Genomic DNA, 16352 nt, shown 5'->3' on the forward strand with positions numbered 1-16352 from the left:
AATCTAAACAATATGCTAATATTCTCAATAGTAGAATCAATGGGAGAAAATACCTGGTTCACATGGTCCAGTTTGGGGCAAGGCCTCCCTCCATTATACGGTTTTTCACGCAACCACTTAGAGCGAACCTTCACGCCGCTCCCACAGGACTTGCTGCAGCGGGACCAGTTGGACCACTCACTGAGCTTGCAGTCGGACGGACAGGGGATGATGCAGGCCTCTTCGATGTAGCCTGAATGGAAGAAAATGAGGTGAGAGCCGCCTCCGCACGTCCCTGCACACTGCCCCCCACCATTCCAGCTCACTTAGAAGGCCCAAGGTCGACTTGACAGCAACATGCAAACGCAAAGATGTCTCCATTGTTAGGGACTCAAATTAAATTCCGCAGGAAAATGACACATACGCACAGCGACTCTGTTAAAAAACAGCTGAGCTGCTGCCACATGATCTGCTTGGGCTTCATGCTCACCGCAACTCAACATTTCTCACTTTCTGACCGCGTGTGTTTAATTGACAGTAACCTGTCTGCTGCTGCATCATTCTCATGCTGTCAGAATGATACATTAAAAAAATTAGAACAGTTTTCTATAAAATTCTCTGTGAAAGTCACACAAGTTCAAGTTTTTGAGTCCATGCAGTGTTCTTCCTCAAGAAGAAAGCCAGAGCCTCTCAATCAACATCTGAAAGGAACTATTTAACTTAGCACCTGTTTTCCCTTCTTTGAAAATCAAGTCTGGAGAAGGAAACCGAAGAATATTAAATAAATAATGTCTCGTATTTTTATGGTGCTGTCAGTTTTAAAACAACTTTACACCTTGTTTTCATGATTGTCTTGAAAATCTTATAAATGTATCGGGAAGGTAGGTATTGATATTCTAACAAATGCAGGCACGCAGTAAGAGATGGGGTCTACTCCATTACTCGATCCATCAAATAACACAACTAACTTACCATCTAAAGGAGGTGATTTGAGAAATGGTGCATTTTCCGGGAACAGTCCCTTATTACCAACTTGGTATTTCACAATATAAATTTATCACTAGTGTTCTCCAGGCAAATATGTGGAAAAAGCAAATTTTTCCTTGGTCAAGAGTCAAACGCGTGGCTGTTGTGTGTAATACTCTGATGCGCAGAGGGATTGTTCTTGCAACATTTTATATCAACATCAATGATTTGATTTTGAAAATGATAACAACTTGTACTACGGAACTCTAGGTAGGTTTATAAATATTTTTTATGGAGAAAATTCATACGCCATAAAAGTCAGCTCATGTTTTGGTTTTTAATATATTCAGGGAGTCATACAACCACCATAACTATCTAATTTTAGAACATTTTCATCACCACAAAGAGGAGCCCCATCCCCATTAGCAGCCATCTCCCATTTTCCTCTTCCCCCGCCCCCCACCCCTGCTACCACTTATCTATTTTTTGTCCCTAAGAATGCGCCAATTCTGGACATCTCATAAAATGAAATTAAACATTATGTGGTCTTTTTGATTGACTTATTTCACTTAGAATGTTTTCAGGGTTCATCTGTTATAGCATATGTTAGTATGTCATTTCTTTTTATGACTGAATAGTGATCCATTGTATAGATGTATATTTTGGGTTTCATCTATTCATCAGTTGTTGGGTATTTTAGCTGTTTCCCTGTTTTGTATATTATGGGCAATACTATGAACATTTGTGCATACATTTCTGTATGAACATGGTTTTAATTCTCATGGGTATATATCTAGAAGTGGAAATGCTGGATCATATGGTAACTCTATATTTAACTTTTTGAGGAAGTGTCAAACTGTTTTCCAATAGTGCACCATTTTACAATACCACTAGCAAAGTATGAGTGTTCCAACTTCTACATTTGTCAAAAATTGTCTTTTTAATTTTAGTGTCCTTTGAAGAACAAAATTTTAAATGTCAATGAGTCTAATTTGCCTATTTTTTTATTTGGTTGCTTGGGCTCTGCTGTCACATCTAGAAAACGATTACCTAATCTGAGGTAATGAAGATTTCTACCTAGGTTTTCTTCTAAGAGTTTTATAGTTTTAGCTCTCATATTTAGGTATATGATTCACTTCATTTTTGTATATGTTAAAAGGTGTGTGTGGGGGGAGTCCAACTTCATTCTTTTGTATGTGATTATCATGTTATTCCAGGCCCACTTGTTGAAAAGGCTATATCTTCTACAATGAATTATTTTGGTATCTGTGTTGAAAATCAATTGACCATAAATGTAAGGGTTTATATCTGGATTCTAAAGGTCATTCTATTGATCTCTATGCCAATACCACACTGTCTTGATTACTGTAATTTTGTAGTAAGTTTTGAAGTCAGAATGCGTGAGCCCTCCTACTTTGTTCTTATTTTTTAAGACAGTCTCAGTTTTTCTGGGTCCTTTGCATTTCCATATACATCTTAGAATCAGTTTGTCAAGTTTTACCCAAAATGGCGGCTAAGATTTTTATGGGAATTATGTTGAATAGCTTGATCAGTTTGGGAGTACTGCAACTCAACAATCCATATACATGCAATTTCTTTCCATTTATTTAGGTCTTTAATTTCTTTCAAAGATGTTTTGTAGTTTTTAGTGTACACATCTTAACACTTCATTTGTTAAATATATTCCTAAGTAGTCCATTCTTTTTATTGTAGGTGGATTTAAAAGAGAAACTTTTATTATAGTGAAACAAGACCACCTAAAAACCAATATGATAAATTTAATCTATAAACTTATGACCAAAGTGTTCTGGATTGAGACAATGTTAAAAAGCTAGCCAGTTACTACACAGTATTTCCTAGCCTTCCCTTATCATAAATTACACAGAACACAGGCTAAAATTGCAGGTTTCCAGCAATCCCCAACATTAGGATGTAGTTCAGTTGGGATAGGGTCTAGCTTTTAGAAATTTAATACATATTCTTGTGTTTACTCATTCTTTTTATTGAAATCCTTTTATTAAGGTAATTGTGGATTCATATGCAACTGCAAGAAATATGAGAAATAACATCAAGAGGTCCCTTGTCTACTTTTCCCAGTTTCTTACAATAGTAACTACAGTATAATTTCAACCAAGATACTAAGATTGATATAATCCACTGAGCTTATCTAAATTTCGCCAGTTGCACTTGTACTTGTTTATGAATGTATAAGTGTGTGGGACTGAAATTAGGGCATACTGTGGTAACACACGGGCAGAACGAGTTGGATCTGGAGGAGAAGTAGATTTGTAGCCTATCTTTCTACATAAGACCTCCTATATTTTTACCAAAGTTACACATTAGCTGTTTTAAACTCAGTCTGCATAGACAAATGTGCATCTTTTGTACAATTTCATAAGTATGAAGTTCAATGAACACACACATGAATCCAGAAAGCTCTGCCCCCTTCTAATCACTATCCCTTCTCATATGGGCAACTATCCTCATTTCTCAAAATGCAGAATTGTTGTACTTTTAAAAAGCTTTACTAAATGGAATGATACAGCGAATGCCCATGTGTGCAAGCTTTCTTTCATTCTACCATGTGGCGTGAGATTCATCCATAGTTTTGCATGTTGTTGAAGGCTATTCATTTTAATTGGCATATAATGTTCTATTCTGTTTATAATATTATGGCTTATTTGTATATTCTAATGATGGTGAGTGGATATTTTTCAACATGGGACTATTGTTAACAATATTGCTATGAGCATTCTAGAATATGTCTTTTGGTGACCATATGTATGTATATTTTTGAGAGTTTCCTAAGAGAAAATTTGATGCATGAGAAGATATCACCGAATTGTAAATGAAATATAAAAAAAAAATTTAAAGATAGGATCACAAATTTGTCATGAAGAGCAGAGTGCAATTAAATAATTTTCAAAAGTGTAGGAATTAGTCTCAGATAACCTTCAAGGGGGCAGATGTGGCAGCAAAGGTTTGTCAGCTGTGAAGCACTGAAGACAGAAAAAAAGACACCAATGCTAAGTTTTGAATGTACTTCTGATATTGAAAAAGCATCTGGACTATTGATAATGATGTAGAGGAAATTCCAACAAAGAACTGAAATACTTTATGACAGGGTTTACCAAAATTTTGAAAAGCGTAACTACTTCAAATAGATTGCAGTGTCTACTTAAATCTTATACTTTGACTTTCACTATAGTTTGAGGCAGGGAAACAAGCCCATCTCATTATTTTGAATTGAAACAAATTTTAAATCTCATTCTCCTTTTCATACAGCATAGCTTGGAAAATGAATTTGTCTAAATCAGTAGGAGATGCTTAAAAATGGAACTCTCAAAAGGGCCAGTAATAATTTGTTTTACATTTCAAAGTAATAGTTTATGAAATAGAATCAAACTGTAGAAATGCCTAAAGTCATTTCCAAACCAATGGCATTCTATGACCAAATTGTTTAATGCTTGTACAAATACGATAACTTTAAAAATACCAAATATTTCCAAATGTTATTAATAGCTTTTGCAAAAGGACACTAGTATTTCAAAGATAATAAATTATTTTAATAAGTTTTTAAGTTTCAGTTAATTAATGCACAGTCTAATATTGATTCAGGTATACAATATAGTGATTCAACACTTCTATACAATACCCAGTGCTCATCACAAGAGCCCTCCTTAATCCCCACCAGCTACTTAACCCATTTCCCTACCAGCAACCATCAATTTGTTCCCTATAGTGAAGGGTCTGTTTCTTGGTTTGCCTCTCTCTCTCGTTTTTTTTTTTTCTTTCCCTATGCTCATTTATAATCTGGCTGTTGTAGATAATGTTGCTATAAACAATGGGGTGCCTGTATCCCTGTGAATTAGTATTTTTGTATTCATTTGGTAAATACCTAGTAATGCAATTGCTGGATTTTACGGTAGTTCTATTTTTCACTTTTCTGAGGAACCTCTATACTGTTTTCCAGAGTTGCTGCACCAGTTTCCATTCCCACCAACAAGGCAAGAGGGTTCCTTTTTTTCTCCGCATCCTCACTAATACCTGTTGGTTTGCTCTGTTGTTAATTTTAGTCATGCTGACAGGTGTGAAGTATACCTCATTGTAGTTTTGATTTGTATTTCCCTGATGATCAGTGATGTTGAGGGTCTTCTCACGTGTCTGTTGGTCATCTGTATGTCTTCTTTGGAAAAGTGTCTAATCACATCTCAGGCACATTTTTAATTGGATTATTCATTTCTTAGGTGTTGAGTTTGATAAGTTCTTTATAGATTTTGGATACTAGCCCTTTATAAGATATGCCATTTGCAAATATCTTCTCCCATTCCATAGATGGCCTTTTAGAATTGTTGGTTGTTTCCTTCACTGTAGAGAAGCTTTATATTTTTGTATAGTCCTAAAAGTTTATTTTTGCTTTTGTTTCCCTTGCCTCAGGAGACATTTCCAGAAAGAAGTTGCTATGGCTGACATCAAAGAAATAACTGCCTATGTTCTTCTTGAAGATTTTTATGGTTTCATGTCTCACATTTATGTTTTTCATCCACTTTGAATTTATTTTTGTGTATGGTACAAGAAAATGGTCAGGTTTCATTCTTTTGATGTTGCTGTCAAGTTTTCCCAACACCATTTGCTGAAGAGACTGTGTTTTTTCCATTGGATATTCTTTCCTGTTTTGTTGAAGATTAACTGACTATATAGTTGTAGGTTCATTTCTGGGTTTTCTATTCTGTTCCATTAATTTATCTCTCCTGAACTTTGTTTGTTGGCAGTATTTTAATTACTGATTCAAGTAGTTTGCTGATTATTTGCTGTTTAAGTTTTCTATTTCTTCCTGTCTCAGTTTTGATTATTTACTTATTTCTAGGAATTTATCTATTTCTTCCATGTTTTCTAATCTGTTGGCATATAGTTTTTCATAATATTCTCTTTTAATTGTTTGTATTTCTGTGGCATTAGTTGTTAGTTATCTTCTCTCATTTTATCTACTTGGGTACTTTTTCTTTCCTTTTTGATAAATCTAGCTACTGGTTATCAATTTTAGTAATTTTTTTTCAAGAACCACTCTTAGTTTCATTGATCTATTGTTTTGTTGTTGTTGTTATTTTTATCATTGATTTCTGCTCCAATCTTTATTATTTCTTTCCTTCTGCTAGCTTTAGGCTTTGTGTTTGTTCTTTTTCTAATCCTTTTAAGTATAAAGGTTACGTCGTTTATTTGAGATTTTTCTTGCTTCGTGAGGTAGGTCTGTATTGCTGTATACTTCCCTGTTAGGACCATTTTTGCTCCATCGTAAAGGTTTTAGACTGTTGTGTTTTCATTTTCATTTGTTTCCCTGTATTTTTAAAATGTGTTCTTTGATTACCTGGTTTACCCATTCATTGTTTGGTAGAATGATGTTTAAGTTCCATAAATTTGTGGTGTTTCCATATTTTTTCTTGTTTTGGACTTCTGGTTTCACAGTGTAGTCAGAAAACATGCATGGTCTGACACCATCTTTTTGTATTTGTTAAGGCTTGCTTCATAAATTAATATGTGATCTGTTCTAGAGAATGTCCCATGTGAACTTGAAAAGCATGTGTATTCTGCTGTTTTAGATGGAATGTTCTGAATACATCTGTTAAGTTCTTGTGGTCCAGTGTGTCACTCAAAGCCATTGTCTTCCTGTATATTTTATGTTTAGATGATTTGTCCATTGATGTAAGTGGGGTGGTAAAGTCCATTATCAATGTTGTATGATCAATGAGTTACTTTATGTTTGTTATTATTTTATATATTTGGGTGCTACCATGTCAGGGGCATAGATATTTACAATTGTTAGATATATTTCTTGGACTGTCCGTTTTATTATGATATAGCACCCTTCTTTACATCTTGTTATAAAGGTAATTAATTATTGAAATATTTCCAGAAGACTTGCATTTCCCCACATTCAAAATGACTATAAAAGTAAACTTTTAACCTTTTGTTCTTCAATACTCATAACTGAAAATAGAATCATATGATTGTTCATGTCACTACTTCACAAAGTAACAGATAAATGAAAATTCTTTCCATTTTATCTGTAGAAGTATTATGACATTAGTGAGATTTAACATGTATGACTTCTCACTGATTCACATTGTATCACTAAGTAAACAGATATAAAACTTTTTTGTCTGATCTTCCAATAGCATATTCCAGAAAACATCTCTCAAATAAAACTCAACCTATTAAATTGTTAAAAGATATAAATTAGGCACTGACATAAAGACAAAACTGCAAAAGACTATAATGCTCAGCATTCCATTTTATTTTCCAGTATGTAACAACACTCAATAATTGCCTGTCATGTTTATCTAGCACAATTAAAATCCTTAATGCTACTAGTAAATTGCTAGATAAGCATTCCCTTGCCTTCTCTGCTAAGATCATTTTTGAGGGCAATTAACACCAAACAATCATAGGGGATGAAAAGACAGAAACATCTGATGCATTTTAAGGCTAAATAAACTGCTGGCATCTTGTAGCAATTTATGCCTTCTGAAGAATGCTGGAATAAAATAAATGACTTCACAATTAGAGTACTAAAACTTTCAGCAGTTCAACACTGAATTTGACACATGGAAAATCAAACTCCTGACTTCTGATCATATTTTTTTGTATCCTATATCTGTTCTGATTGCTCTTCCAGATTGAAATAAATACAAAACACCAGCAAACTTAAAGTGGCAACCAGAGGACATATTGCCTTTGAGATACATCCAAACGCCTCTTTTATTTGAATTACGAATGCACAGATAAAGTAGCTTTCAACAACCCTCACAATTACAATATTGTGCTGCTGAAAGGTGCACTGCTGATAAAGATTTCATTTTAAAAGCACATGGAAAATATTGGTTGGTTTTGATTTACAGTTGTGTGAATGAGTAACTCTGGCACTCTATCTGAAACTTTTGGATCAATCTCAAAAGCAATCTCAAAAATCTCTTCTACTTTAATATATACTATATGTACATGACTGCAATCAGGAATGAGACAAACATCATCTAGAACTTTATTATTCTCATCATGGGTTTAAAAATATTGAAAAAAACATTAAAAAATTCTGAAATTATATTCTTTCGCAATTATATACTGAGAACTGATAACTCAAAAACATGGGAAAACCAAATTACTATATATAGCCAAACTCACATAATCAAATGTTGTATTCAAACTCATATATTCACTAGATGTAAAGTCATAAATCTACATTGTGAAATTAAAATTTTCATGGTGAAGTGTTCAAAAAATTTATATAACTGCAGTGGAATGCTATTTTATGTATATTTATTTACTTTGTATACATATTAAAGCCTACCTCTACATATCTGCTAGGTACTTATAGATTTTCTCAGGAAGTTTCAACATCAATGTTAATGGTTGTGGGGTTCTGTTGCTGTTCCTAATCTGATACTGGGAGTTATCCAATGACAAGGCACATTCAGATTCATTTAGGTACAGCTGTACACAAGTTTATTATCAAGACCATTTGTTATTGCCAACCCTAAAGTTTTCTGCTGTATAATAAGAGATTTGCTGTTCTTTGTCTTTGACTCCTGGGAGGTAGCCTCCAAGCCCTGACATTTTACGAATCTTTCTTATTCATGGTGGCTTCTTGGACTATAGGTGAGTTTATGTCTCAGAACGTGGTGCTGGTCACACCACAAAGATAAAACAAGTTTAGAGAATCAGGGTTTTAAGCCATAAAATTTCCACCCAATCTCTTGGTGTGGAGAGTGAGCTCAACCATGTGCCCAAAGAATTGATTAGTCATTCCTGCAGAATAAAGCCCCAGTAAGAACTCTGGGTACAAAACTCACATGAGCTTTCTGGTAGATAAATAAATACACACTGATGTGCGAGGGGGTGATGCACAAGGAAGTCTTATGTTCGGGACCCTCCCAGAGCTTGCCTATGTGTCTCTTATTTTGGCTACTTCTGATTTGTATCCTTTTGCTTTAATAAAACTCTACTTATAAGTCTAGTTGATCCTGAACAGCATAGGAGGTATGGGCACTGACTCCCAGTGCAGTTGAAAATCCTTGTATAACTGTGACTCCCCCAAAACCTAACTCCTGATAACCTAGTATTGACCAGAAGTCTTACAGATAACATAAACAGGTGGTTAACACACCTGTTTGTGCATTGTCCTATATTCTGTATTCTTACAATAAAGTAAGCTAGACAAAGGAAAATGCTAAGAAAAATCATAAGGAAGAAAAAATAGGCTTAGAGTACTGCACTGTATTTATGGAAATAAATCTGTGTGTAAATGGACCCACACAGTTAAACTCATGTTGTCCAAGGGTCAACTGTATAGTGCTTTCCTAAGTTCTCTGAGCTGTTCCAGTGAACCTGGGGGGTTGTGGGAACCTCCAGATCTGTAGCCAGCTTGTCAGTAGTAACTGGGGACCTGTGAACTTGGAGCTGATGCCTGAAGTGAGAGTAGTCTTGTGAAGGACTAAGCCTTTAACTCTTGGAGTTGGGCTTAACTCCAAGTAGTGACTGCCAGAATTATATTGTACTTTCAGACATATATTTTAATTAAAAAGTAAAGAGACTTATTTATATAAGAACCTATATCTATAGTTTACTTATACAACCAAAATAAAAGCCTTTGGAGTCATTACATACATTAAAGCATTTAGGGACCTGCTCCCCAGTTAAATATTTGCAATTTTAACTAATACTGTATTAAAAGTGAGAGAAAAGTGCTAAAAAGCTCACTTTGGGAATAAGGCTTTGTCAGTGACATAAACATATATGATGGAGTGTTGAGATTATGAATTAATGGGAAAAAATTAACTCTGAAACTTGTTAGAGTGATTTATTTTTAATGTGATCCAATGCAGGGCATTTTTTGTTCAATAAATGAAAATCATATACTGCCAGAGAAGTAGTTCCAAAGGATGATCTTTAAACATTAGTTTGTTGGATTCTAATAAGGTTAAACAGAATTTTAACAGAAAAAATATTTCAGTGGTCAAGATGGAAAACTGTTGCATTTAAATTAAACAGGTCTCTTTACCCTGGGCTTTCCTTTTTTGCTGATGTGAACAAGTGTGAATCTCTAGACGTCCTCAGATACTGCATTTCTACACTGACTTTTTTCTGTACCATCTCACTGGACCAGTAAGAGATAGATCATTCATATAGGTTGTAATTATAATGCATTAAACTTGGATTCATGTTCTGAACTGTACAGAGTTTTAATATGTAAAAAGTAGGATTTTCAGGTCCATTTCCAGATACAGAAAAAATACAAAAGTGAATACACAAGTAAAAGAAAAAAACCCAGATCTCCTAAACTAAAAATTTTCTTTTTCTTAGCTTATATTTAAAGTTTTAAAGCTTAAAAGGCAAACCTTATGACAAAAGGAGAAGCTGTTATGTGAACAAGTATCTTAAGGTCTTTTTTATGGCAGTTTAAAAAGACTGTAAGAAGAGTCAACTTTGTTTTTATGCAAATTAAAATTTCCTGTAAGAGCTAAATTGGATTTCAGTGCAACTATGAAGACAAAGGATAAACAAGAAGAATAAATGAAAGTAAAGATTTTTCTTCAAAATTTAAATTTAAAATGCCCATAAACGTGTTCATGTGTTTCCAGATTGCTTTTTGAGCCCGCAGATAGGGCATATGTTTACACATGACGCCTTCTTCGTGAACTTATAAAAAAAATTCCTTATTCATAAGCCTATTCACTACATGACTATTTTGATGATGTTTTCAAGTGGAAAAAGACCTACATTGTAGGAATGAGACTAAACTAAATTAATGGGATACGGAACTTTAAAACTATTTTGGATTTGTAGGGCTTTACTAATACAACAAGAATCTTTATGTGGATTCACATAGGTCATTTAGTGTCTTTATGAATTATGAAACCTTGTAACATAAGCAATGAACAACTCTAGGGTTATATCAATAAAACTGCCACAGATATTGTAAGAGTCACCTTAAGGTGGCGACCCAGTGGCCATTTCTCTGGGGGCTGGAGAACACGTGCACAGACAACCCCCGCCCCTCATCTGCAGACCTGGGATGTCCTGCCCCATTTGGAAACAGCCAGTCATGAAGCTCCAGCTTCCCATCACCCCGACAGAGGAGGCAACCTATTCCATCCCGCCACGCCCCTGAAATGCCCTTATTTGATAATCTGCCCTCCCAAGATCAAACCCAGAACCCCCTCACCCATAAAACCCCCTGCCCATCGCCTATCAGGCGCAACTTTCCTGACTCCTCACTCCCGGGGTCATGGGACCTCACCCGGGAATCACAGATCCCAATAAAGGCTTTCTTGGCTCCATAACGTGGTCTCTTTCTTTCCTCCCATCTCGGCCTCCATCTATTAAATCTTACAGATATTGGCAAGATTACCACTTTTAATCATTTGGTTGGAAATATTATGACTTCTCTAACGAATTAGGAGGAATAAAGAGTCAGAGGCCTAGAGAAAGGGTGTGGACTAAAATACAATGGCAGAAGTTGTTGATTAAGGCAAAGATCAAAATTCCTTTTTTAAAAGTGTTGCAAATAATGGACTATTTTTGGCAGTTAAATGTATTTTAATGCATTTTCTTTCCAAAAAGTGGAAAAGAAAGCCCAATAAGTATATGGAATGTATTGGAGGCGATGTTTGACAGCCTGGCCTGTGGGGCTCCATGGGGCCCAGTTTGAAAACCATGTTATTAAGTAAGAGAAGAGTTGGGGTCTCCTGGACATGGAGCACAGAGAAATAAATAACACCAGTGTTTTCCAGTCACACATGACAGGAATGATAGCTGCAGGAAATTTTCCAGTGAAAGTCTCTCCCTCAACCCTTCCACAGAGCTCCTTGAGGGGAGCGGAGAAGGACGCTGGGATCCACACCTTATTTAATTTGACCTTAGGCAATTACTTTCTTTTTGTATTCCCTGTCCACAGTAGCCCTTTCCTTCTTTCCCTGGCTCCTAAACTTGCAACTATCACCTCTGGAAAAGTTCGTCCCTCAAACTTGGCCTCTCTTCTACATTTAAAAGGAAAAAGATCTCCATTGAGAATGATAACTGTGAATGTAATACTAGTGTACCTCTACAGTCAAATGAAAGAATTCTGAAATAAATTAGACATTAAATAAATATGACCAACTGAAAAAGCTTTTCAGAGAACTTAGCACTCCATTTCAACTTCTTTACAAGACTCTATTGCCGTTTATGCCTGGTTTAATTAAACATGCTCTTTCTCAAATATGAGCATCCACCATGATAAGAAAAAATTTCTCATTCGATTTTGTTTCTTTAAAATTAACCTCTAATATTAAACTTACATAACCTTCTATAGAATCCCATTGCAAAAGTAATATATTCTAGTTATATTATGGTTGACTGCTTATGTAAGTTATCCTCAGAATTGACATTCCCCATATTCATAATTATGTTTATCAGATATACCCTGAGTTTCACACAATGTCCTAAAATTACATGTCTTGGACTAAAACCTATTTATAAAGTGAATACTGGCAATGATCAAATTGTCAATATGCTTTCCACAGAGGGTCCTATAGACTCATTTGGTTTTCAAAATCATACCTCAATAGACATTCACTTCATGAAGACCCATTCTTGTAGCTAGCTAGCTAGCTAGCTAGCTAGATAGAAAGATAAATCTCCTAATGTCTTCTTTCCCACAACTAGTCATCAAGTATACTATCACACGGGAAGTGTGGATTGTTTTGCCCAAAGCAAACAGTCCCACAAAGAATCAGGCTCACGTTCTATCAAACTCTGGAAGGGTCTGCATGATCAAGTAAAGTAATCCTTGAACTTGAAATGTATGAGGCATCTGGCTGGCTCACTTGATAGAGCATGATACTCTTGATCTTGGGGTTGTGAATTAAAATCCCAAGAAGGGCAAAGAGCTTACTTAAAAAAATAAAAAAGTAAAATAAAAAATGGCAAATTAAAAAAAAATGTGTAATAGAGCTCCCTGTGGATCCTGTCAAAATGCAGATTCTGACACAGTAGGTCTGTAATGTGGGTTGAATTTCTGCATTTCCAATGGTTTCCCTGTGAGGTCTATGCTGCTGGTCTGGAAACCACATTTTGAATAGCAAAGGATTAGATGCCAGTTGGCAGCCTGTTTTTGTAAATAAAGTTTTATTGGAACATAGTCATGCCATTCATTCATGGGATTCACTCATACTGTCTATGGCTGCTTTCATGCTGAAAGTGTAGAGTTGGGGACTTGTGACAGAGACCTTTTGGTCCACAAAGTCTAAAATATTTGCTATTTAGAACTTTAGGAAAACAATTGGTGATAAGGTAATTTAACCTAACAGCTGATTGTTAAGTTTCTTCATAGTTTATATACATTAGCAAGTATCTGATAGGTATTAATAGCAATATATTACTCTTATGCAAAAGGAGAGCAACATATATTAAATGTCCTAGGCTGAGAGAGAACAATAATTTCAGATGTACCTTTCTGCTAACTTGATATTAACAGATGACAAAACATCATAAATCTAATTTAACCTTAGAATATTTATTGGTAGTACATTATGGTTTAAACTGCCTATGAGATATGGCAAAGATAAACTTGCTGAAGGTAAAGACTGAAGTGAACTGTCTGGAAGGAATTATGTAGCTCGTAGAGCTGAAGACTTGAGGACCTGGCATTGTAGGATTTTACCCAACGCACCTTCAAAGTATCCCTTCCATACAACTCAAATAGAAATGTTGTTTCTACTTTTCAAGGAAAAGATGAGTTTTGGAGGCAAAGAGAGTTCAATGGACATCCCACACTCCCAATAAAAGTTGTAAACAAGGGTTGGGAAAATGTAAGTTGTTACAATTACTAATATAAACCAGGAGGAGAAGGTGTTGTCCAAATCAGGCAACTCTGAACAATAAGCTTTGAATGGCAATAGAGAGACTTTGATATTGGTATCACTAGACTAATTCAGTGGAATGGGTATGTGATTATTATTTCCTCTCCTCTTCAGTATATAGAAAGTAGCACAAATATTTGATGAATACCACATGGAAAATTTGTGGCATGTATAGATCTTATTCCAAAGATCTTAGCTGTTCTCAAAAATCTGTTTGATTATTTCCCAGAAATGTGATACAGAGGGAAGAATACTGTCTGGAAAAAAGACAGAACCCAAGCCTGACTGTGGATCAACTACAATTGACAAAATTCTCCCCAGTTCTTCACTCATTTATCCGCTCTACAAATATTGAGCCCTTACTGTTCCAGGGTGTTGGGATACATCAGTGAACAAAACAGTCCACGATACCCTCATCCATCTTCACTCTTGTATGGGAATATATAAGACATAACATAAATAACATAAACAAACACAAGTAAATGATATTATAGGGTTATAGAATGAAACATGCTTTAGAAATACCAAATGTGGAGCAGGATAAGGGGTTTTGGGAAGGAGGGGTATGGTTGGGGGGCACATGATAAAATTCTGTCACTTACGTTGAAATGGAAGTCATGTATACATGCACTTTGTATAAGTTAGTTTATCTCTAAGATTCTTTAAAATATTAAAACTAAGTAATATAATGATTTTTAAAAGTTCCAGAAATTCTACCTCTTGTTCTGTGAAATTTTAGGTGATTAACTTGAGAAGTACTATGTACTATGTAGTCACTCAAATTTCTAATGAACCAATCAATTAAGATTTAACAAAATTTTTTGATTTATTTATTTTTGAGAGAGAGAGAGGGAGAGAGAAAGAGTGGGAGAAGGGCAGAGAGAGGGTAGTATAGAGGATCCAGAGCAGGCTCCCTGTGGACAACAGAGAGAACCTGATGGAGGGCTCGAACCCACAAACCATGAAATCGTGACCTGAGCCGAAGGCAGATGCTTGAGACTAAGCCACCCAGGCACCCCCAAATCAATAAAGATATTAAGAGCATTCTGGCAGTGAATAGAAAATGTGTGATTTGGTTGTGAACGATTTACAATCTCAGGCTACCTGGATGCTCAGTCGGTTAAGTGTCTGACTCTTGATTTCAGCTCAGGTCATGATCTCACGGTTCATGAGTTTGTGGCCCACATTGGGCTCTGTGCTGACAATGCAGAGCCTGCTTGGGATTCATATTCTCTCTCTCTCTCTCCCTTTCTCCCTATCCCTCCAAAGTGCATGTGCACTCTGCTCTCTCCCCTTCTCTCTTAAAATAAATAAACCAAAAGAATCTGTTGCTAAATTGAAACCATCTAAGATTTCACAACAAAAATATATATATTTCATATCATGCTCTTAGGATAAATGCCCCCAAATATATTTATATATCACTAGGAATTATATCTCATAGGATGTATCAGACGGGTTAACATTTATGTGACTCTCTAGGCACACATTCAGATCTGATTTTTGAATATGGTTATGAGACAGTCAGTGACTCTGGGAACAAAGCCATATACACCCGGGACATTCCCTGCTGGATGTGACAGCTTTTCCTGCAGAGCGAGCAGGGACCAAGGAGAAAGCCCAGATTGGTTCAAACTGATCTGAGAGAGAATAGCCACCAAATTTGACCTTTTATCAGCATTTCCACTCTTTTTAATGTGAAAAAAACATGCCCAGAGGTAAAGACTTAACTTGCAAATGAAGCCCATGATGGCGGAAGAAGCAAGTTCTGTCCACTGCACCCTCGTGTCCGCTTTCCTGGGATTCCTAGCCCCTACGTGCTTAAGCATATTACTGCTTTCCCACCTTTAAAGCTTCCCCTGGCTGTTGTTCTGGGAGCCAATCTGACACCTTTGTAGAGACTGTGTCTCCCTTTGGCTGAAGCTGCTGCCCCAGTAAATCCTTGCCTGTGACTTTAAATTTTGGGTCCAGCCTTGTTTCTATCATCGCTGGGTCCAAGAACCTGAGACTGGTAACAGTCTATCATTTTCAGTACAAAGTTTGCTAGTGCAAAGAATTCCGGCCATAATAGAACTGTGCCTATGGTTATTAAGACATTAAAAAATGGTAACCACATGGGAAATGGCCTACAATAATGTAATTAAACTGGGGAAAGTCAAATTGTTTTATCAGTATGATAATTGATAATGTGCTCCATAGATGGACTGCACAGATAAAACAGAAATGCCCCCAAGCCACTATTGAACAGGAGATTAGTGTCTTTGCTCTGCATACATGTGGGGGTCAATTCTATGTTTAAACTGAAAGCAGAAAGAGACTTTTTCTTGAAAGCCATATTTCCACCATCCATCTGGAAAGCCAGTTTGGCTGTGAGAAGGCAGTGGTTATACAATAATTTAAAGTGTGTGTCAAAGAGAACATCAAACTTAGAGTATCCACCAACCGCATCAAAACTGATAGAACATATAGAAGCAAAGTAGTAACTTCCAAAGAAATCAGGCAACAGAGATTCAA

The 16352-nt window shown here is 35.8% G+C and overlaps 1 protein-coding gene across 1 annotated transcript in view; it reads right to left on the reverse strand.

Moving 5' to 3' along the window:
• The window catches only part of THSD7A (thrombospondin type 1 domain containing 7A), a 430772-nt gene that overhangs the window by 41241 nt on the left and 373179 nt on the right, over positions 1 to 16352 (reverse strand). The window contains exon 14 of the mRNA XM_029929576.1: positions 54 to 232. Coding sequence (XP_029785436.1) covers positions 54 to 232 — 179 coding nt within the window. The remainder of the gene's footprint in view (positions 1 to 53; positions 233 to 16352) is intronic.

This window comes from Suricata suricatta, chromosome 2 (assembly GCF_006229205.1).
Source record: "Suricata suricatta isolate VVHF042 chromosome 2, meerkat_22Aug2017_6uvM2_HiC, whole genome shotgun sequence".
In the NCBI taxonomy this organism is placed as follows: domain Eukaryota; kingdom Metazoa; phylum Chordata; class Mammalia; order Carnivora; family Herpestidae; genus Suricata; species Suricata suricatta.